This window comes from Gymnoscopelus braueri (assembly GCF_963280865.1).
Source record: "Gymnoscopelus braueri genome assembly, chromosome: 23".
Classification (NCBI taxonomy): Eukaryota; Metazoa; Chordata; class Actinopteri; order Myctophiformes; family Myctophidae; genus Gymnoscopelus; species Gymnoscopelus braueri.
This window is the reverse complement of record NC_137625.1, coordinates 16,657,787-16,682,566: the sequence shown is the minus strand read 5'-3', so window position 1 is coordinate 16,682,566 and position 24,780 is coordinate 16,657,787. Positions and strand designations below refer to the sequence as shown.

At 43.9% G+C, this 24,780-nt stretch overlaps 1 protein-coding gene across 2 annotated transcripts in view; it reads right to left on the bottom strand.

The window, feature by feature from the left end:
- Nucleotides 1-391: 391 nt before the first annotated feature.
- The window catches only part of snd1 (staphylococcal nuclease and tudor domain containing 1), a 352,436-nt gene continuing 328,047 nt past the window's right edge, over nucleotides 392-24,780 (bottom strand). For both annotated transcript variants that reach the window (XM_080420799.1, XM_080420800.1), the window contains exons 23-24: nucleotides 4,440-4,484; nucleotides 392-1,453 (exon numbers count right to left, since the gene is read on the bottom strand). In XM_080420799.1, coding sequence (XP_080276925.1) covers nucleotides 1,382-1,453; nucleotides 4,440-4,484 — 117 coding nt within the window. In that variant the 3' untranslated portion in view covers nucleotides 392-1,381. The remainder of the gene's footprint in view (nucleotides 1,454-4,439; nucleotides 4,485-24,780) is intronic.

The window sequence follows — 24,780 nt, the reverse complement described above, 5'->3', positions numbered from 1 at the left end:
CAGTACGTGTCATCATGGAGATGGAGTTCTTCTAATTTTCATTAGAGCAACCTTGATTTTCCCTTAAATAGAAAGACAAAATTACCTCTGACATCTACACTTCATGTAGAACACTTTTTGAACCGAATTAACCGAAACAACCGAATTAACGCCCCCAAAAAATTAACTAACCCCAAAAAAGTTGGAGTCTGTAACGAGAGTATACAAATGGAGCGAATGGTAACATTTGGGGGAATGAAAACATTGTATCAAATGGGGATCTGTGGCTACTAATGATTAATACAATTAGACGTTCTTGAAATGTAATAAGGGTCGAGGGTCGCTGCTCTGAATGTTTAGCTTTGGCACACGGGAATGAAGGATCTAATTAAAAACGGCAACATACTTCTAATTTGCTTATTTTAATTCAGATTTAATACAATGACAAGGTCCATTATAAGGAAACAAATTCAAACAACCGTTTTTCTGCTGTGGCATACAGAGACAGAGAGAGACTGCCAAGAACGAGATCAGAACCATTAGAATGTAAACATTACAGAAAGAAGAGAGAGATGAATAAATGCCGCAATATCAAGGCGCCCGTAATTTTCTGTCCGTTAAAAGAGTGATTCACTGGTAGAGAATAAAACGACAAAACACTCCCTACAGAAACATCAGCAAATGCCATTATTATCACACAGATATACATCCAAGACAAAAATAAATGCATCCGTTTGTTTTTGTTGATTTTTTGTTGTTTTCCTCGCCTTCGCCTCTGTGTGTGGCTCCACCGATTTCCCGGTTTAAAATAAACTCCATTTACACGTTTTTCAACATATCCTCACATTTACATGTCATTCATTAGGGAAGCATTTGTTGTTAGCGGGAAGAAGGAAAAAAAAGAAGAAAAAAAAGAAAAAGAAACATCCCTTGTTGTACAAAGGCTAGCAGGGATTGGCTGGGGGGTATCAGATAGCAAAGAGCATAATTGGTTGATAGATCTATCAGTCAGACGGCTGGTCCAATGATTAGATAACATGGCAATTAACACAGATTGGCAATAGTGCAGATTTCATGATTAGAACTGGCAGTGGCCTGTAAGAGAATAAAACACCATGATTTGGGGACAAGTCACTGTTCTTTAGAAAGCATGGTTAGCATGCTCTAGTTGTCGGTAAGAGCGGGGGGGGGGGATATGAACAGGGGAGGAAGGGTCCCGAGGAGGGGGCTGAAATGTCGAATGAAAAGATAAAAGAGTGTCTGTCAATGCTTGTCGTCTTAGCCGAGCGTTCGGTCATTCTTCTGCTCCGTCTCTCGTGTTTCCGCGTTGGTCTTTGGAATGGCGTCGGTCGGGTGGGTGGGTGGGCGGTCGCGGGCGGCTAGGCCCCCCGCCGGCCCCACTCTATTTTTTGTGGCTGTAGCCAAACTCATCGGCTTCGTCGGCGCGGAAGTCCCCGTAGCGCCAGATGTTCAGCTGAGGGAACAAAACAAAAACAAAAAGAAAGATTGAGAAGACAATAGAGTCCAACATGTCTTTTCTCTACAAGATGATTTATAATCTGTTGTGTGACACGGCGCGCAAACCAAGTATAAGTCAGACTTAACCCTAACTCATGTAGCTGGTGAAGTGAAGCCCTACAGTAATAAGAGATGTTAAACTATCGATAGAACACATGTTCACAAGCAGCTTCCATAAACCCCCAATGTCTCGATTATTTGATAAAAGCAACGGTTAAAAGGATAGTTCACCCAAAAAAATACTTTTTGCCTATTGATTAGTGACCCCATGGAGAGATTTTGGATAAGGATATTTTTTGGTTTTCGTCGCATTGGTGGGCAGCGGTTAACGGCTGCCGGTCATCAAATTGTTGTCTTGGGAATGCAACAAATAGAAAAAACAAATCCATGAATTCAAGTCTCAATAGAAAATAAGTAATTTTGTGAACTATCCCTTTAAAGACTCCATCTGTGATTCCTTCAACTGGTTTGGCTGTATACAGAACAGCAGGAAGGCGTTTAGAACGACAATACCAAAACACCATCATTTTACAAACTGTGTAAATTGCTTATGAAACGGAGCGCTAGTGGGCGAGATCTTTCTTTTGCTATAATCCCCGGAAGTGAGAAGAAGACAAAGTGAAGCAAAGAGCCGTGCGACGCATGAACACATTCCAACGATGCCTTTAAATGGGACTTGAATAACCTCTACAGCACATTACGTGTTCAATGGTCAAGAGACAGAGAGAGAGAGAGAGCGATAATAAAGCACCATCATCACTATTTAATGAGCGGCTTTATGTTTAGACTCAGATAGCCCCCCCAAGACCCACACCCCCCATTCCATTAGACCCTCATTCTGGGGACACTGCCTCATAAAGCAGGACACGCTTTCTCCACTGAATGCGTGTTGCAAAGGGATTGTGTGTGTGTGTGTGTGTGTGTGTGTGTGTGTGTGTGTGTGTGTGTGTGTGTGTGTGTTTGTATTACTATACCTGTGAGGACCAAATGTATACCAAGTATAGTAGAATTGAACAAATAAGACATTGTGACAACCATTTTCCTGCTCCTCACAGACTGGTGACTGATTCTTACTTAGTTGGCTTTTCAGCTTTAGGGTTAAGGTTAACCCATTAACTCATTCACCGCCACAATTATTGCTGGCTGCGTTTGCCCACTGCCAGAGATTTTTCATTTGAAAAAAAAAGTACTCAGGAGCCGAGATACAGAATTTTTAAGTTTTAAGTTAACAAGGAAGTGGATGGGAGTGTAGATCTTTAAACAATCATATCTCCTTGGTCTTTGGGTCAAATTTGAAAAAAAAACTAAAAAAAAAAAAAAAAAAAAAAAATTATTTTTTTTCAAAAAAAAAAAAATTACGTTTTTTACGTCAGTGGCAGGATTGGTAAACGGGACAAATTACGTTTTTTACGTCAGTGGCAGTGAATGAGTTAAGACCTGAAGCTGATTCTACAAATGCCTTCTAAATCAGTAGTTCTCACACTTTCAAGCTCACAGCGTGTCACTTCGTGCCACGTAATTTTTGAATAGCCAATGACTTCCCCGGTTTAAAAGCTTTTTTTATGCCATTCATAAAATCACTGTTTTAAAATTAGATGTCCACAGAAGTATAGCAATACAAAACAGCGTGTGTGTGTGTGTGTGTGGTTTGGAGGAGTGTTGTTCAGTGTGGAACTGGCTCTGTTTGAGTGTGATTGCAATACGATACATGTAATGTGGAACCGGTGTGTGTTTGTCTGTGTGTGTGTGTGTGTGTGTGTGTGTGTGTGTGTGTGTGTGTGTGTGTGTGTGTGTGTGTGTGTGTGTGTGTGTGTGTGTGTGTGTGTGTGTGTGTGTGTGTGTATATGAGAATGCAGGACGAGTGAGAGAGGAGAAAGCGCTTGCTTTCCCTGTGACTCTCATCAGCCTGTGCGCTCAGCTGTTAACTCTGTGATTCACAGCTAATTAGCGAGCGTGCTAATTAGCACTGCTAGATGTCGGGGATGAACGACACCGCGGCGGTCCCCCCCCACCCCCCACTTCCCCCCTTTCTTCTCGCTTTGCCGCGTTTCTCGTCGCCTTTTCTGTGAAAACGGCGGGTGCACTTTTTCAGAAGGACTCATTAAGCACCCTGATTGGCTTATTGTCTGGGCGTCCTGTGAAGCCATTGGACGTTTTTGTCAGCGGCGCGCTGAGGGGGGCCTTCGCCCGCTTCTCAGAGTGGCTTGTGAATAAAATCCCATGACTGAAAAACTAATATTGATGTTGTTAAGGTGTTTCTAAATCAGGCATTATGATTCTAAAACCTATGCTGCTGCTGTCCCACATACAGCCAACCGGTTGAAGAAATCGCAGATTGAGGCTTTTCATAAAACAAATCTTTGCTTTCATGAAACTTCTGAGACCATTCATGTTTATGGAAGATGCTTCTAAACATGTATTCTGTTGCTAGTTTGAGCACTTCAAATACTCTATATAATCTTAAAATAACTAATAACCCGAAACTGGACATTTTTCAATACAAGCTCACAACACGTCTATTTTTGCTGTGCAACGTAGGCTTCTATAGCGTTTGTTGCTTTATACGATTGTAAACCGCTTGTAGAAATGGGCGAGTGGGGGGGTCCCTATGTTGGGCATGTCATTATCATGTCACAAATTGTTCAAAAATGGCAGATCTACAAGCTTTGGAGTTTGTGGATCAGCTTTATGTGGTTAAAACAAATGAACTTCAAATCTGAGGCATTACTGATGCTGGTCTGAACTGGACCCATGGGTCAATAACACTTTGACATCTGAGGGCTATTACTCATTGGGATATCGTGATGGTGGAAAGCAACGTGACATACTGACAGCCCCCCCCCCCCCCCCCTCTCTTCCCTTCATTTCTCCGGCAGCTCCAGCAGAGCGGCGACACCGAGGCGACGGGTAGACGGTATATAATATAATGACAGTTAACTCACCCTGGCACTCTTGGCAGACTCCTGGCCGTTCAGATACTCCGTCACCTGGGGGGGGGGGGGGGGGCAGATATTAGTACATTGTCGGGTGTCCAAAACCATTACCTTTCAGGAGATGGGGGGGAAAAAATACCTGTTTACACAATGCAGTTAATATTTTAGTCACAAGCTTTCGTTCAATATTTATAAAAACCCACAGACACACTTGACCACTTTCAAAACATCCGATCTACTCTCAGCGCGTCGCAAATGCCACACATTGGTGTGCGGCAAGTACGATGAGTAAGACAGACAGGCGAGTTGCAACGTTGAAAATATAGACAGATTCTGCAGGAGCGACCATTCAGCCTCATTGATTGAATCAGCTGTGACTGATGTGCGCGTGTGTGTGTGGTGTTTTTGTCAATTTTGTTGATTCGTAGATAAGCATGGCTGTGTGTAGGACAGGGGTGTGTGTGTGTGTGTGTGTTAGGGCTGTCAACTTTCCTCAGAAATTATATTCGAATATTGGTCTTAAAAATTGGCAGATATTTGAATATATTCGAATATCATTATTATACATTTCTTGTTTTTTGTTTAAAAAAATAAAAATAAAAATTGAAACAATACAAAAACAATGTATCGAGTGCTCGGATCCAATAAAACATATCTTTTGTTTGTTTTTATAACTTGATACATTGTTTTTGTATTGTCAAATAAACAAATTTTTCTTTTTTTTAAAACAATTTTATATTTGAATATACATATTCGAATATTAATTCACCAGCCCTAGTGTGTGTGTATACATTTACAGGTGTATAGGTAGGTGTGCGTGAAGAATATGATGAGTATAGCTGCTTAAATTTCCGACGGAAGGACGGACCAGTACAGAGGAAAATATCCAAATACAGAGTGGAAGCAGTTTGAAAACATTGTGGCAGACGAGCATTATCGTCAGTGTCGGGCAGAAACCTTGTATTTCCAAATGTCCATTTTTGTTGTAACGTCATTTATCGCCATACTTCATCATACAAGAGTCAAGCTAAAGTTGTGAAAATAGCCGATCTACAAGCTCACAACGTGAGCTTGTAGATCGGCTATTTTCACTATCTTAAAACGCTTTAAAAATAATAATAGTAAAGGAACGGTGAGCCCGAAGGTGACGTACATAAGGAGAGCTGGTGTTGCAGCAGAGCACAGAAAACTGTCCATAACTCATAAGGACACACACACACACACACACACACACACACACACACACACACACACACACACACACACACACACACACACACACACACACACACACACACACACACACACACACACACACACACACACACACACACAGGAATGAGGACACCAGATGTGAGAAATGTGGGTGTTTAATTGCTTAGTTTACGTGTAGATTCATTTGGTAGCCACACAGAGCCAGAAAAATAACAACTGCAGCTGGATTATTGTACAATTGTGCTGTGAGCATGTGTGTCCGTGTGTGTGTGTCCGTGTGTGTGTGTCCGTGTGTCCGTGTGTGTGTGTGTGTGTGTGTGTGTGTGTGTGTGTGTGTGTGTGTGTGTGTGTGTGTGTGTGTGTGTGTGTGTGTGCGTGCGTGCGTGCCCGTGTGTGTGTGTGTTGTTTTGGTTAAACTGCAGTGGCTGCAGAAGTCATCCATCAAAGCCAATGAAAAAGGTTTGATTTGTTGTTTTGTTCCAGTGACTGGCCAACCACTGTCATGTCTTAACCACATGAACCCTAGCGTCCATATTATTCTGGCCATTGTCACCAAACAGCAGATATACAAGTAAGACACGCGAACGCGGGAAGCGAACGCACCTTGAAAATAACAATAAGAATAGAATGAGCAATTGTAGAGAAGTGGGGGGTACAGTTAAATTAGTGTTCAGACTGGTGTAGCCACTGAGGTGAGCAGGGGTTTCAGCACCATGGATAGAGCCACTGAGGTGAAGAGAGGTTTCAGCACCATGGATAGAGCCACTGAGGTGAGCAGGGGTTTCAGCACCATGGATAGAGCCACTGAGGTGAGCAGAGGTTTCAGCACCATGGATAGAGCCACTGAGGTGAGGAGAGGTTTCAGCACCATGGATAGAGCCACCGAGGTGAGGAGAGGTTTCAGCACCATGGATAGAGCCAATGAGGTGAGGAGAGGTTTCAGCACCATGGATAGAGCCACTGAGGTGAGGCAGTGCACATGCACACAGACACACAACCCGAGCACGGTTTCATAGTAAGCTCCACTTTCTTCCGCTGCGTTCGCAACAAGCTCTACACTGCAACTCTGAGAGAGTACACATGTGTACGCTCTCAGAGATATGGGGGTGCTTGACATGAAACACTTTTAAAAAAAAGAGTTTGAGAACCACTGGTTTAAGGGCTTAAGCTAATACTGGCCCCATAATCAGGTCAAATTGGGTTTGTTAGTTATTCTGAGTTATTCTTCACCGCTATGCAAATATCACATTTGTTTTAGTTTCCATGCGAGGCAGAACACAGGGCCGTGCGGCCCCTTCAACACTACTGTCACCGCGGTGACAGGAGAAAAGTTCAGAGGAAAAAACTAATATTTACATGTGCTTGGCATGTAGCATTTGGCAATGTAAACTCTGCCCAGAGGACGGGCTAGTCTAGAAGTACAGTACAGCAGTGGTTCTCAACCTTTTCAGGCCGCGAACGTAACGAAAGTTACAAATGTTCGCTTTAAAAATATATATATTATTCAAAGATTTGGACACATTTTCTCGATTTTTTCTAAAATAGTAGATCTACAAGCTTGTAGATCTGCTATTTTTCAATAGCAAAAGTGTAAAATAATGCTTTTTTAGCTCAAATCTAAAAATGACAGAGGCGTTACATTTCGTTAAATACCATTTTCGGGTTTCTGAACTAACTTTACATCATCAGGTTGGCCGGAACACACGACCAGAACCTCAGGCGCCGTGCACCTCCAAAATGATTCCCCTAGTTTAAAATGTGTTTAGTTTGGTATAATCGTTACGTTTGGTATATAATCGTTTGGTATGTCCATCTTTAACTCTAACTCGTAGCGCAACTAGCGACACTAAAGCAATTGATTCGCATCATTCGTGCATTTTTGTTTGTGTGGAACAAAAACAATGCGACGCCAACCGGAACACACCACCGGCACGCAATTGTTTATTTTTTCATTTTTTTTCTAAACCGGATCACACGGCTCAGTTTTAGAATGAATACCCGGCTTTCCTCTGCGGTGGAAAGGCTGGTGACGCGAGGTTACATTTTGTTTGACTCGGTTCCACAGATTGTGCCTCATTCACAACGCCCATAAAGACACCAAATGTGGAAATGAGTTCCAGTGGATGGAATAAGGGAAGGTTTTGTGTCATTTTATTTATTTTGGAAGGGATGGTTTTGTGCCTTTTGTTTTTCTTTTGGGGGGGGGGGGGGTGAATGGATGATTGGGAAATTGTGCAAATAGCCAATCTACAAGCTCGAGGATTTACACTTACTGTGTACTGTATGTTGGTTTGTTTACCGTTGAGTGAGAAAACAATGTTGCACATCATCTGGGGATCCCCCCAAAATCCTTTGGGGACCCACCTGGGGGTCCCGACCCACAGGTTGAGAACCGCGGTACAGTACCACAACACACACACACACACACAGTTAACATGGGGTCCCCAAGGGTGCTTTATACGTTCAAAATATAACTTCAAATGGGGGTTCGTGGCCTAAATACTTATCAATGTTGGGGTCCTCGACGTGAAAATGTTTGAGAAGTACTGTCCTACAGGATGTAGAGATTATAGACCACACACACACACCTCTAAGTGGATCAACTCATGTGTCAATTGAAAGAGTTCCAGGTTACAAAGTATCTGCAGGTCATTTCCCGACTTCACTGTAATTCTGTGTGTGTGTGTGTGTGTGTGTGTGTGTGTGTGTGTGTGTGTGTGTGTGTGTGTGTGTGTGTGTGTGTGTGAGACACACACACACACACACACACACATACACACCAACCGCTGCGCTCACTTGAAATACAAAATAGCCAATCGTCAAGCTGCTGAGCATTAAATGCAGGGTTGAGATGTGCTCAATAGCTGCTATCCTGTTCCTGAGTGCTTCTTTCAGCGCGCTTCTATTGGCTCCTGTGGAGCAGTCGAATGCCTCATTCACAACGCCCACAAAGAAGGCACAAAATGTGGAAATGAGTTCCAGCGGATGGGAAGGGAAGGCTTTGTGTCATTTATTTTTATTTTGGAAGGGATGGTTTTGTGCCTTTTGTTTGGTGAATGGATGATGGGAGAATTGTTGCAAAAGGAGGTTATGATGAAGGAATGCTGTAAAGAATTGAAGAGGTAGGAATGCTGAGCACGGATGCTCTTTTTCCAGCAATGTCCTGCACATTCACACAGGCACACACACACACTAAAACCTGGGAACTGCCCAGTACAACCACAGTCGACCACTGAGCAGCTTTGGAGCCGTTTGGGGGGGGGGGGGGGGGGGGGGAGATCGGTGCCTTGCTCAAGGGCACTTCAGCGGTGTTGGGGTGGGGGGTGTTCTCCTGCCAGCCCAGGGGATCAAACCGCGAACGTTTTCGGTGACACAAACGCTCCTCTAACCTTTAGGCCACTCATTGCGCGAACAACGCGTTAGGCTAACATGCGCTAGGCTAGCAATCCTCGCGGGAGTTGCACTGCACTCCGGCGTGTGTGTGGGCGGGCACCAACGCGACAGTTTCACAGGAGTTCAACTACGCCTGTCAGATTTGCTCGCGCCTCCGTACCTGAACACTCTGCCTTTTTAGCATGTTTCCCATGTGAATTACCAAAGGCATTGTTTGGCAAGGGCTTCTGTTGTGTGTGACATCAGAGAGAGAGAGAGAGAGAGAAAGATAGAGGAAGAGGGGAGGGAGAAGGACTTGAGGGCCACAGAGAGAGGCTGTTTCACCCACGCAATATGCATTTTACCAGAACCTGAACATGCCAATCACACACACACACACACACACGCACACGCGACACATGTGTGCGCGCTTGCACTATGACTTCAGTGGCAGGTGGTGTAGCTCTGCTGTTTTGGCATTAATATGTATGTCTGCATGGCTGTGTGTGTGTGTGTGTGTGTGTGTGTGTGTGTGTGTGTGTGTGTGTGTGTGTGTGTGTGTGTGTGTGGGCAGCATGCTGTGCCCAGGTGGCGTCCCAGCGCTAAGCGCAGAGTGAACGTGGTGGATATGAGACATAGCAGAGACAGACAGCTTCCAGACAGCCATGTTGAGGGTCTGGTGCGTAGGTGATCTGCCCTTCTTATTTTAATATCGCATCCAAGAGAGAGCAAGCAAGGCGACAAAAACAAGAATCTGCCTGCGGAACGCAGCGATAGAGCCATAGAGAGTACTCCCCCCCCCCCCCCGCTTCCCAGCATGCTCTTGTTACCCGCACTGCCAAGATTGGATGTCGAGCTCCGTAAGGGGCCATTAGAGTCGACGGGGAACAATGACACTCGTGCTCCGCAACAAGGCCTTTGTCATTAACGGCAATGAGGATCACACACACACACACACACACACACACACACACACACACACAAGCAGGCAAATGCCTACAAGAATCTCAGCCAGTTGCTAACTGCCTTCTCAACCACCCGGCCCCATTCATCTGTGTCTGCCTGACACTCTCTCATCTTGTTTGCTGCCTGTAAGAAAAAAACAACAAGCTAAACAAAGTCAACTACACGGTACATTCCTGTGTAGGCCCCTAGCTTACAGGTCCACTTGGTTCCATGGTGTTTTGGCATTTGTTATTATTCAAATGTGTTTATTGATTTTTGACAATATTGCACAAATAATAGACAATAGCCTCTCTTATTTTCTATATCTTCAGCTTGGTGAGTTGGTATCAACATCTCCTACCCCAAAACAATGCAGTCAACAGGGTAGGCTCTATGACACATTTGAAAAGGTACTGAATGCACCTGTCCAAAATTAGGTCAGTTTGGGACAAAACCAAAACATGCGGCCATAGAGTAGCTGGGTCTTGACTTCACCTGATGCAGATCGGGTCTAAACCAGGATAGAATTTTGAGCAGTTTCCTCGCAGATAGATCTACAATCTACGAATGTAAAACCTTAAACTGTAACAGCCCATGTTGTCTAATAGTCAGGGGATATTAGCAGAGAAAAATCCAATCTTGGAATAAATTCCTTACCAAAAAAAATCTTCGCCAATGTGTTTGTAAAGGTGTCTAGTAACACATCTCACAAAGACTGAAATGCAGTTTCCCTAGGAGAATTTTTGACAGCTGCTGAAACCATAACCTTATGCGGGGGGGAAAAAAAATCAAATTTTAATTCTGTTTTAAGTAGCATGTGAGGGGTCAAACTAGGGTGTTTTTATGATTCTGAATCCATTGCAAGCAGTTGTTTTGCACCAAAACCACTCCTTGGGCTAAAAACGGCCCAATCTCAATGGGCTTTTTACACAAAAAGTATACCTGGAAAAGGATGGCTATGGCCGTTTTTAGCCCAAGGAGTGGTTTTGGTGCAAAACAAATGCTTGCAATGGATTCAGAATCATAAAAACACCCTAGTTTGACCCCTCACATGCTACTTAAAACAGAATACAATTTAGATTTTTTTTCCCGCATAAGGTTATGGTGGGTACCCCAACTTTCAGGAGCTGTCACAAATTCTCCTAGGGAAACTGCATTTCAGTCTTTGTGAGATGTGTTACTAGACACCTTTACAAACACATTGGCGAAGATTTTTTTTGGTAAGGAATTTATTCCAAGATTTTTTTAATATCCCCCGACTATAACACATACCGATGATGAGTGTACCCACGTAATTGCCGACTGCCAGGTCAAATCTAGTATCGCCATAAGCAATTCTTCCTCCGATAACCTCGCTAAGTGAACGAGTGACGGGGATGTGACCCTCTGGATGTTATATAATACCAGTGGTGTAAGGTAACTAAGTACAACTGTGAGTTTTTTTTTTTTTTTTGGAACACCTGACTTTTACTTGTAACAGAGTATTTCTACATGGAGGTATTGATACTTTTACTCAAGTAGAAAATGTGAGTACTTCTTCCACCACTGGATAATACTGACACAATGCCCCTGCCAACCGGATCCGTGTTCGGGCGCTCGTCTATCTAGGTACTCTCTGGGGACGTTAAGGAGAAGTGTGTTTTGATATAACTGCGTACCTGTATCTAAAAAAGCCTGACTGTGGACTTTGTAAAGTCCTTTATCAACTGCTCAAAAGAAATAAAAGTGTCCCTGCTTGAAAAGATCACACTACGTCTTAGACGTCATGTGGCACTGAATGAGTTAACACACCAGGATCCCTCTCCTATGCCACAAAGGGATACGATGGGTGTGTGAGAGATGGAGCAAAATGTAGGTTTGCCAGAATAGGGGAAGTGCTAAGGGCCTTTTTACATTTGAAAAGAACTCTGAATAACTGGATTATTCGTCCAGTGGTGTTTACTTAATGGTAATGGGCCACAAATTAAGGAGCGAAGTGACACTGGTTTACTTGAATGTGGCTCCATAAGAGAGTAGAGACCATAGACATCAGCTTATGGATACTGGCTGCCCGGTAGTAATAGAAATTGTTGGGCAAGGCCAGACCACCGTACTCCTTTTCATTCTCTAAATAAAAGTAAATTAAACTGTCCTTACTTAACAGGTTAATATAGGATTACAAGTTTGACAACCATGACCTCCCAAACCTATCCATAAATCCATATTGATAATTGCACACACGTTGAATCTTCGGAACACATGCAGTGGGTGTAGTTCTCATCCCACATACTGTAGTGGGGGGTGGGGGGGGGGGTATGGATTCTGTGAGGCCCCCCGGCGGGGGAGAACGACAGGTCTACCCACACTTGTCATCGTGTCACAGGGTTGATCCACAGGACTTGTCACAGGAGCGAAGCACAGTGGCTGCAGCCAGGGGAACATACCTCATGGGACACTGTGTGTGTGTGCGTGTGCGTGTGCGTGTGCGTGTGCGTGTGCGTGTGCGTGTGCGCGCGAGAGAGAGAAAGAGAAAGTCTCAATGTTTGTGTGAAGGTTGAAGGAACAGACTGAGATGGAATTTCTCATGGATAGAAAAAGCAAAGAAAAGGCCTGTGCCTGAGTCATACAGTGACATTTATTTCGGTGTGTGAATTAAAGTCCCCATGTGTTGTATAAAATGTTTTTTTTTGTCCAAAGCACGGTACTGAAACTGCTCTCCTCAGGGTTTCAAACGGCATCTTGATAAGTGCGGATTCTGGGGAGAGTTTGGTTCTGCTGCTCCTGGACTGGGGGCGCAGATTTTGACACAGTAGACCACTGTTTCCCAAACAGTGGGTCTGGGCCCATGTTTGAAAAATATTTAAGAAGTAGTGAAAATAGATCCACAAGCTCGCAATGTGGCACAAAGCGACGGGTTGTGAGCTTGTAGATCTGCCATTTTCCCTAGTTTGGGTGTCCCGGGCAAACGTCTACTGTAATTTCTCTTTTAGGTCTTGAGCTAGACCACTCGATACTCATTAGTAGGCTTGAGAAATGGTGATTGTAGATGATTTGCTTCTTTAAGTAAGAGTGGGAACGTATAGCAGTGTATTGGTCCGCTCTAACAGCTATTATTATTATTACTTAAAGGTATCATGACATTCATTTTCACTTTTTTTATTTTCAATGTTTTATTTGGGGTTTTATGACCTCAATTACACCCAAAAAACCTGAACTTAGAACATTCAGTGGATTTTCTGTGGTCTGGGGTTTTCTGAATAATTAGGCTGAAAAGTAATCTGAGCTTGGCCCTTCGACAGTGAGGTCACAGTCGATTAATCCCGCCCACTCTCCTCCTCGCCCCTCCCCTCCCCTATCCTTTCCTTTGGGGGGGGCGGAGCAGAGGCGATGATTGACAGGCAAAATCCCTCACCAGCGACACCCGCAGGCAAAGATTTCTTTTTTCATTGCAGTTGAAAAGGCTTTAGAAATGTGAGAGAAAAACACCTGCCATGGATCACTGGAATGGAATTTTCACTTAAAACTTTTTGTACACTTTTGAAGGACCAGGACAAAGACTTTGAATGTGGTGTAAAAGTGAATGTCATTAAACCTTTAAAAATGCTGTATCTCGGCTCCTGTTTGCTTTTTTGGCAGTTAAAGAGTTAAGAAGTAGTGAAAATAGATCCACAAGCTCGCAATGTGGCACAAAGCGACGGGTTGTGAGCTTGTAGATCTGCCATTTTCCCTAGTTTGGGTGTCCCGGGCAAACGTCTACTGTAATTTCTCTCTTTTAGGTCTTGAGCTAAAAAGTTTGGTAAACCACTGCACTAGACCACTCAATACTCATTAGTAGGCTTGAGAAATGGTGATTGTAGATGATTTGCTTCTTTAAGTAAGAGTGGGAACGTATAGCAGTGTATTGGTCCGCTCTAGCAGCTACTGTTACTGAAGTTTCCAAAAAACCTGGGAGTGTTTTTGACCAACGAACACATTTTGAATCACAAGTTCCGAAAGTGGTCCAAACATGTTTCTTCCAATCAACACATTGATTGATTAATTCATTAATACCTGGCAATGAATGTGTTAACGCCTCAAAATTACTTCTTACTGAGGCCTTTCTTACTGTCCCAAAAACTAAAACCAAGGCTGATTGAGCCATCGCACTCATAGCCCCCACTCTCTGGAATGGCCTTCAACTGACATTAAAAAGAGTAGAGTCCATTGATTCCATTAAAAAGCTGCTAAAAACGCACCCGTTTCGCTATAGCACATAACCTTGTAAAGACGTTTCACCTTCTGTGTTGTTTGTGCTAAGCCTATGTATTGTTTTGAACTGAATAGCTTTTTTTAACTGATGTTTTTATCCTTGGTACAACCCTTTGTACCATTTGTTTTGAAAGGCGCTTCATAAATAAACGTTATCTTTACCGTACCCAATACTCCTGACAAATATGTTAATGTGAAAAATGAGGGGGGAAAAAAACTAAAATACACCCTGAACTAATTTTGCCTGCATTTTTCATTTCTCTATTGTTTAATCCTATTCTGCATTTAAATGACCTTGGTGTGTCTTACACAATGGCTTATTTGAGGCACTTTGAATGTGCTTTTGTGCATAACATATACTATACAAATAAACATGGGATGTTGGGATAGGCTCTATGCACAGCAGCCATATTGGAAGGAAATTGGGCCTTCACAGGTGTTACCAATGATACTAATGAAGGCTCTGTTCCATTTCGTGTAGCACAGTGGTTCTCAAACCTTTTCATTTCAAGGACCCCCATAACTCTGAGAGTGTACAAATGGCACACTCTCAGAGTTAAACACCCGTAAGGGGCCATTTGGAACCCCCTCAAGGAACCATGAGGGTCCCTGGACCACACTTTGAGACCAGAATGGAACAGAGCCTTAATTAGTATCATTGGTAACACCTGTTAAGGAAGTAAGAAGAGGCCCAATTTCTTTCCTATATGGCTGCCCCCCCCCCCCCCCCCCTCCGATGGTGTGTGATGAACATGTCATGACAGGACCAGCTTCCACTCACTCAATACGCATGTAGCATGCTAACCCCATCTCATACAACACGGCGAAATAGCACGGATTGACATTCCGTACAAAGACAACTATAGAAAACCCGAAAAGCTGTGCATGGTAGCCGCGAATTCCCTCCATTGACGTACTGTAAGTTTTGGACCATGTTGGAGGCGCGCTACTCGGCGCCGTCCGAGTTATGTACCTATAGGCACAGACTCGTAAATCATGTTGTTGTGGGGACTGCTCTGCTTCCGGGTTGCAACCCATGTTTTTTTAACCGTGGGATTCGTGGCTCCTATGCACAGCTTCTCGGGTTTTCTATAGCCGTCTATTTATGGCATTGTCAATCCATGCTATTTCACCGTGTTCTGTGAGATCAGGCTGAACACACACACACACACACACACACACACACACACACACACACACACACACACACACACACACACACACACACACACACACACACACACACACACACACACACACACACACACACACACACACACAGTGTGCATACATGTCTACACATGCACCCCAAAGGATTTGCCAACATTTTCCCTGTTTTTCTATCCCAAGGGCATTATGAAGGACACAGGTCCTTATGTAAACAAAAACACCATTATATCTACCGTGCACTTTTTTGAGTGGTGCTTCAGTGCAACCTTGAAGCACAAGGTCACACTGCCGAGGACGTGTGTGTGTGTGTGTGTGTGTGTGTGTGTGTGTGTGGAGTGGTGCATGTCAGCTAGGACGTGTCAAAGGGACAGCAGGGGAGGCAGCCGTGCGCGCGCGCGCGCGCGTGTGTGTGTGTGTGTGTGTGTGTGTGCGCGCGCGCGCACGTGTGTGTGTGGGCGGTCAATAAAAGAAGCAGAAAATATCCATTAAAATGCTCCAACTCTTTAAATGAGGTATTGAACCATCAGCGAAAGGCAGTCATGCTTTCATATAGCGTGAAGCACAAAGGGAGTGTGGTGTGTGTGGTGTGTGTGTGTGTGTGTGTGTGTGTGTGTGTGTGTGTGTGTGTGTGTGTGTGTGTGTGTGTGTGTGTGTGTGTGTGTGTGTGGCTGTGATGGGTCATGACAGGCGGGGAAGAGGGTAGTAGAGGAAGGTGGTAAGATGTCACCCAGTGGACTGATGTTCCAGAACACGCTGAAGGCCATGAAATGGTGACGTCGGTGAATAACTTTATCAGAATGCCTTCACACGTCTTGTATTTACTACACTTGTGAGGACAAATGTCACTGCACAAGCGTAGCAGAATATCAGAAATAGACCTGGTCCTCACAAGAAAAAGGGTTTTGTGGTTATAATTATTTTTGATTTAGGCTCGATTTGTACTTACGGTAGTTGTTACCCACCCAAAATAGCTGATCTACAAGCTCACAATGCGGTTTTGAGCTTTGTAAGGGTGAGCTATTTTGGGTGCAAGACACCGGCACACAATTAAACTCTCACTTGAAGGTTGGGGTTAACAATGGCAAAAAGTGGTAACATGGCATGTATAAAATTACCGTCCGAAAATTGTTATGTCCTCACAAACGGGTGCGTGTGCGTGCGTGTGTTGGAGCTTACATAAGCTAGCAAACGTCTCCAAACGAATACATTTCTAGTAGCTTGTGTCTGTGACATTGTAAAAAAGAATGGACTAAGCTACGCCATTGGTTTCTACAGACCGTAAATGAAGCCGATTGTTCAGAAATTTCTAATCCGCCATCTTTCAATATGGCGTCATATCCTGCACAATGCAACCAGACCGTTATTGGTTGGGTAGCTTGTCAATCAAGAGCCGGGGCGGGGAATGAATGCTATTGGCTGTGTAGCTTGTCAATCAAATCATCCCGCCCCGACCTAGAGCATACCCTACTTTATCGTCAATTTTAAAATAAAATGGGACCATAATCTACCAAAACCAATATCATGGTGATTGAAAGGAGACTTTAAACTAGCGACTGGAAACAAAGTATTTATGACAATTTTTATTAAGGTAAGAAAATCAAGTCTAAAGTTCGTCAAAAACCCATCCGCTTGCATTATGATAAATTATTTCCGACACCAGCAGGGGTAAAACAGCGAAACTACAGGCCATTCATATGAACTCTCTTCCTATATCGACTCAGTTTCAAAGCAGGAAGCTGGCCCCTTGGTCTGTGAGCTACGAGCGACGCGGCTACAAGGAACTCCACTTCCCATGAGGCCTCATGCTGGGGAAAAACTGTCAGAGTGCAGGAGAAAGAGAGAACCCCGCGCCGCATCCCCACAAGGCACCGCAGCCTCAACCAACCACCACCAGCAGCGCCAATAACAGCATGGTGGCAGCACACTACATATCCCAGGAGGCACCTCATCTGTACCCCGGCAGCACAATTACACGGTGATAAATGGAGCTACACCTCCCTGGAGGCTTCATCAGTGTGAGCCGCTCCCGCTACAAAGCAGACACACTTCAACCAGGAAGCTCTCCAACAACACACAGCACACAACGAACTGCACCACTGGAACCAATAAGCTAATTGGCTCTTTGATCAGAAAAAGGTAACAAAACTGCACTTCCCCATGGGCCACATCATCTGCAAGAAGCGCTCGTATTTATAGACGGCTGTATCCAAAAAGCTCACGTTGCTAGGAGATGAAACACAAATAGTCCACGGTTGATCTACAGACCAAAGTGAGCGTGTGGATCGGCTCGTTTCGGTGAAGAGATTTGGTGTGCAGAGGGGAAAAAATGAGGGGACCAAGGAGAGACCCCCGGGGTTTACAGTCAACGTTTTTATGGTTTAAGAGGTTAATAATCTTGTACTTTAGTTATAGTATAAGATTATAGTGTCCGGGTAGCTCAGTCGGTAGAGCTCTCGCCTTTAGACCACAAGGTCATGGGTTCGATCCCGGGCATCGCCAACAAGTCGTGCGGTAAGTACTGGGAGCTGATGGTAGGTGTTGCGTGCCACCTCAGCAATCCATCTCCCAGGATTGTTATGTCCTCACACGTGTGTGTATGTGTGTGTGCGTGGCTGCACTCATGCACGTGTGCGGGACACGCATTGTAAACAGGGATAAACACCTGTGTTCTCGGCTGATACCGACAATATGCTAACCTGACTCCGCCAGATGGGGGCAGTATTGACTTCACAATACAGCCTCCATCTGGACTCGCTCAGACAGTAGAGCTGCCCGCACCGCTGCGTGTTCAAACCAATCAGCAGCTGCTAGGGGCGGGATCATCCAATCACCTGCCAAGTAGCTTGAAAACAAGGGACCGTCGAAGTAGCCTGTGAAACAAATGTGACGCAAGCTTCTTCCATCTGGCAGAGTCAGGTTAACAATATGCCTCTCAGACCTACTTACTGTAATTAGAATGATTATCAACGAGTTTAGCATTACGTTAGCTAACAATAGACAGAGGTCAGGCAGATAGAAGACCTCAACAGAATGTTGTCTCCCTCCCAGTATCTTTTTCATTTATTTGTATTTTATTGTAAATGGGCCTCAATACAGAAAAAACTATCCTAAGAGTTTGTCCAATGTTATCCTAAATTGGTAGATATGGTAGGAAAATCCTTTATTATAGAAGCAAATCCTATACTTGATCTTAAATCTTAAATATCTGTGAAAATACTACATCTGCAACATTTTGATGATGTCTGTCGGCTATTTATGATTAGAATGGCCACGAGATGCTTTTTGAAAGGTTAGATTACAACAGCTATGAGTATTTCCGGGTGTTTATCAGCAGCATCAATAGAATAGTGAAAATAGCAGAACTACAACCTCACAACGCATTGTATCACAACGCATTGTGAGCTTGTAGATCTGCTATTTTCACTATTATCATTTGAAATAGGGCTTAGGCGGCACTGTACTTTACCTTTCATATTTCATATTTGTCTTGAGTGAAAAGTGAAAGTCATAAATATCCAAAAATACAAATACTCAACTTAAGTACTGATAATCAAAAGATGTACTTAAGTACAGTACTCAAAGGTTACTTAGTTACTGTCACTCATAAAACAACAATGCTGTGTGTTAGACTATGAAGGACGAGATGTCAAGACTTTCTGTAGATTCGTATCAAAGAAACATAATCAGTGGAGCAAATCATCTCATGACTGTAAAATCTCTCGAACCAACATTATCCCTTTCTTCAGCATCTTTCTAGACCCTGTGAAAATAACCTAGCAGCCCTTTGGCTACAGCAAGACATTTGAATTCAACTTGAGTTCTGTTAAATTAGTATATTCTGATAATAAAATAAGATGACCCGCTGCACTTGCACAATAGGAACACTTTTATTTAAGCAACGTTTCGGTCATATAGACCAAACGTAGCTTTAATCAAATAAAAGTGTTCCTATTGTGCAAGTGCAGCGGGTCATCTTATTCTATTCTCTACGTTTGATCCCTACCTACTAGTACGCACCCGTCTCTGAGACGATCAGGTGTGTGTGAGACTTTGTTTCCTGAAATTAGGATATTCAGTAATGGCTCATGTCCTAGCTGCTGCAAAAGATAGGATTTGTTAATAAATATCATTCTATCATGGCAAATAATCCACTCTGCCGCAATCACATGGTTATAGTTTACAGCTGGCTGAGGTCAGGCACTGCTAGTATGGTTCAGTTTAGAGGCGTGGGTTTACTTGGGTTCGGGTAAGGTTAGGGTAAGGCCGTCCACAGCGCCCGAATGCTGGCACACTCGTTGAATTATCCACCGTCTTTATTTTGGTATTCAGGAAACGGAGCACAAGTCCTTGCAGAGAAAGCCAGCTTCATGAATGCAGGTATCAAACCTTAGCACAAATCTCTGCCATGACTCACGAGGCATGCCCTATACCTCCCTCCATCTTTGTGTCTGTCTGAGGCATGTTTTGACAATGTTTTGGGGGATGTGTATAGTGCGTGTATGGGTCCATTTGGTTCCATTTGTACACTCTCAGGGTTAAATGAACCCATTAAAATGTTCACAGAACAGTGGTTTAGAACAGTGGCTCTCAAAAATAACAGATCTACAAGCTCACACACAGCGTGTCACCTAGTGCGGCGTGCTGCGAGATTGTACATCTGCTGTTTTTGAAAATTTTTCAAAGAAATCTTGAAAGTGTTTGAATAATTTTGAATTTGTTAACACAAATCGTCTCTTCTGGAGGGGGGGGGGGGGGGGGGGGGGATCCGTGGCCAAATATACATATCAATTTGGGGGTATTTGGCACAAAGAGGTTTGGGAACAACTGATTTAGAAGGAATTTGCAGAATGGGCCTCAGGTCTTCATGGGTTAACAAACACTGAGGATTCTACAGTGCAGATTAAATAAATAGAATGGTACCAAGTGGGGGTCCGTCGTCTAATACACATCAAACTGGGGGGGTCCTTCGAGATTAACAGGGTTGACAATCACAGACCTAAAAGCCTAATTCGTAGTCCCGATGTATAGATAGCATACAGACTCCGCTGGGGTCCGAGTTGACTAAAATGATGCAACATCGGACCTCAACATACGACATTGTGCTGTCTGGGCATGTCCGCACGAGGCTCAACGTGTGTGACTGACTGCCGCTTCTCCAGCGTTCCCGTATCATAGCACAGTGGTTCTCAAGCTTTTTAGGCCGCGACCCACCCAAAAAACATATTTGAACTTGGCACCCCCCACCCTGACAAGCACTTGGAATTGTAGGAGTTTTACATTTAGCATTACATTTAGTTTGACTCGGTTCCACATATGAATATTGTGAAATTAGCCGATCTAGAAGCTCACAACGCCTCGCGATGCGAGGCGTTGTGAGCTTGTAGATCGGCTATTTTAAAAAATGTTGCCTCTTTCTTATATTATTTGACAATTTGGCCAATGTTTGACCAGTTTTTTCTAGTATAGTTTGTGGATTACTTTTGATGCACTAATGATCTTTTCTCTTTTCTTTATTTGAAAAGGTCTTGAAATTCCATAAATTCACTTCACTGTCATCTGTGGACCCCAAAAAATTAAATCATGTGGGGGTCCACCCAGGTTGACCCCCAGGTTGAGAACCACTGCCATAGCACAGCATGACATGCACTATGGCAGTGGAAAGGTACAAGGCATGCTGGGACTGCACCTTGTTGCCTCCCCCCCCCACGGTTGCCGGGGACGATGGGAGTGTGTTGATATGAACATGTCATGACAGGACCAGCTTCCACTAGCTCAGTATATACACACACACACACACACACACACACACACACACACACACACACACGACAGTATGCATGCATGCGCACACGGCGTTATATCACTGTTCCATCCCCAAGGACATTATAAAGGACACAGGTCTTATGTAAACAAAAAAATACCATTATTTACCATGGTGCTTCAATGTGAGTTTACAATGTTTGTGACAGTGCTTGCCTGCACCGGCTCACATGCATACCACAGCACAGCATTAACGTATGCACTGTTGCAGCGAAAAGGATGTTTGAGATGTACCCCTAATCTGGGGGGAAACATTTGCCATGTTTGCCGGGGTTATGACTAATTGATCACAAACAGAACACAAGTCTAGACTTTTTTTTTTTTGTTTTTGGTTCATCTTAAGTTGTTCTTATGGCTTTGGGAACATTCACTGTTGTTATTGTCAGTTTGAAAGCTCTTACGTTGACAAATGAGAACCCCGTTTCCATTAGTCACTCCTTGCAAGCTATTCTTCAAAAATACAGCAGACTATACAATACACTAAGGCCATTCAACCGCAGGAGAAAAAAATAACAATCGTGTTGAATCCAAGTGGGTAGACAAACAATAACAGGGGGGAAAAACAACATTTATCAGGAGATTTTTTTTTTTCCCCCAAAACTGTAGTTAGAGGCTTGTCAACACTATATCTATTATGTGTGTCCCAAAAGGAGACCAAATATCGGAAATCCTTTTAAGACCGGGTCAATACAGGAGGTTCAAGCAAGCCATGGCGGCGGGGTTGGGTGATTGATAATAATTAGCCTTGTGAAACGGACTTCCGTGTTTGTAATTGACTTGTAATTAGCAAACTGGGGATTATTAGCTTGTAGCGCTAATGAACTTTGGGGGGGGGGGGGGGGGGCTAACGTTGGTGTCCGGTAGCCGAAGCGGCCATGCGAGACAGCAAATCTCGATTTATACAGTACTTGGATGCTCATCGTGTCTCACACCCCGACAAAATAGTGGATCTACGAGCTCACAACACGTCACAGCGAGCTTGTAGATCCGCAATTTTTCAATGCGAGACAACAGAGCGCAACTACGTATAAATCAGCCGTTAGCGCTCGGAGGCTCGCCACTAGGTTGAAACCCCCCCCCCCCCCCCCCCCAATTGAAATCTGGAAATCTGTCAAGATGTCGGCCCGCTGACAGGACACTCTAGTAAAAGGCATCAGAGCACAAAAGAGATTGCTTCTAACAACAGGGACATAGCTCCCTTTTTTCGCTGGGGCTAGCCTTCAACAATGGTGACTTATTTCAAAAGGCATTTGCGCCGGCGAATATCAAGTAGTGTTCTGAATGAGCCTGTCACTTGGATAGCCGGGGTGGGTCTCAGGGGGGGGAGAAAGTGATATTTGTACTGTATCATTAAGACCGCTGTCACTCTGCTAGGGGACTCCAGGGTCCATGAAGCGTAATCACAGCTTGGCACAGGGGTAAGTGCCAGGCCTGATGTGACAATGCAATTTAACCACTTGAACCCACTATGCTTAGTAAACTTATACTTAGTTGACTGGGGTCTCTGTGCTCGGTCCGCTGTTTATTTCTCCCCTCTATAAGCCAAATCTCTTCGCCGAAAATAGCCGATCTACAAGCTCACGCGCTGGACACGTTGTGAGCGTGTAGATCGGCTATAATGAAACTGCCCGCAGTGGAGTAGAAGTAAAAGTATTGGAAATTGGAAATACTTAAAGTACAAATGCCTCATAATTGTGCTTAAGTACAGTACTTGAGTACATGTACTTAGTTACTTTCCACTACTGGTGGAAGCAGAGAGAGAGAGAGAGAGAGACACAGAGAGAGAGAGAGAGAGGTGGCCATGTGCCACAGTGGGTGAACTGCAGTGTGCCAGGGCACTGTACAAAGATGGCATGTTTACCCACCGAGTCTAGTCCACTCCCATCCCATCACACAGGCTTCTCTACAGTCTCTGGGGCAACGGGAGCTGGTCAGCGTGTGTTTAAATGAGTACTGGAAGTTTGACTTTGCGTGTGTGGTTCAGTGTGTGTGTGTGTGTGTGTGTGTGTGTGTGTGTGTGTGTGTGTGTGTGTGTGTGTGTGTGTGTGTGTATGTGTGTGTGTGTGTGCTCTCAGGGGGAGGGGCAAGCGGTCTGGCCTGCCAAGCTTGCGACTCACATACAGAGACCAGCAGAGGAGACATACAAGCCGGGGAGGAAAAGACCAGCAGAGAGACGAGAGTATGCATAACGTACATAATAATGTCCCTTGATGTCAAAACACTTTTGGCTTATATCCAGTCAGGAGAGCTTCACGTCTACACATTAACCCATTCGATCCGGGAATGTATGTGTGTCATTTTAGATTTCTTTGGCTATAAAAAAATAGCAGATCTACAAGCTCATAGCGCGGCACCGAGTGCCGCGCTACGAGCTTGTTATTTTTGGAAAAATCGTGAACATTTGTGCAAATCTTTGAATATATATATATTTTTTAAGCGAACATTAATGTAAAATATTTTGTTCCAGGGACCTCAGGATGCAAAGATTTGAGTTACAAATGTTCACTTAAAAAAATACATATACAATACATATTCAAAGATTTGCACACATTTTTTCACGGCGGTGCCGTGCTATGAGCTTGTAGATCTGCTATTTTTTGAATAGCCAGAGAAATCTTAAAATGACAAAGATGCGTGCCCGGATTGAATGGGTTAATGTGCAGTATATATGTATAATATAATGTGGAAATAAAAAACACCCCCCCCCCCTATATTGGATGCAGCATCTCCTGACTGTCTGGCTCCCCTCTCTCTCTCTCCTCTCTCTGTGAAGCCATCATCTGATGGCCCTCCTGGCCACCTGCCTGCCCGCCACCCAAAACATCCCATCATTCTCTCGCCTCAGACAAATCGATGGCCCCCAGGTACCAACAGTCAAGCTCCGTTTCTAATCTAAAGACACCGCTCTCTGTGTGTGTGTGTGTGTGTGTGTGTGTGTGTGTGTGTGTGTGTGTGTGTGTGTGTGTGTACTTGTATTTCTATACTTGTGAGCGGTGATGGTAAAAGTACTCACATTTCTTACTTAAATGAAATAATCAATACTGCAATGTAAAAATACTTCGTTATAAAGTGTCCAGAGTAAAAGTAAAAAATATAATTAAAGTACCAAAAGTAAAAAGTACTCATTATGCAGAATGTCCCATTTCACAGGTTTTAAATGTATACAATGCATAAAAGTATTTTTGAAAATAACAGATCTAAGGTGGCGCTGGCGCAGTCGGTAGCGCTGTCTCCTCACAGCTAGAAGGTCCTGGGTTCGATTCCCGCCGGGGACGCTGTGGGCGCTGGGGGACCAGTGGTTAATGTATGTTTTGTTAAAGTTTTCTAATAACTGTAGTGGAGTAAAAGTACAATATTTGAATCTGAAATGTAGTGGAGTAAAAGTTAAAGTATAACGAAATACTCCAGTAAAGTAAAAGTACCTCAAAACCGCACCCGATTTATACTTAAGTGTCGCGCCGGAGTCACACATCGACAAAGAGCTGATCTACAAGCTCACAACGCGTCGCAGCCCCGACACGTTGTGAGCTTGTAGATCAGCCATTCTCAGCGCAGGACACCGGCGTTTAACTTAGAACTCAAGCTTTAGAGTTTGACCCAA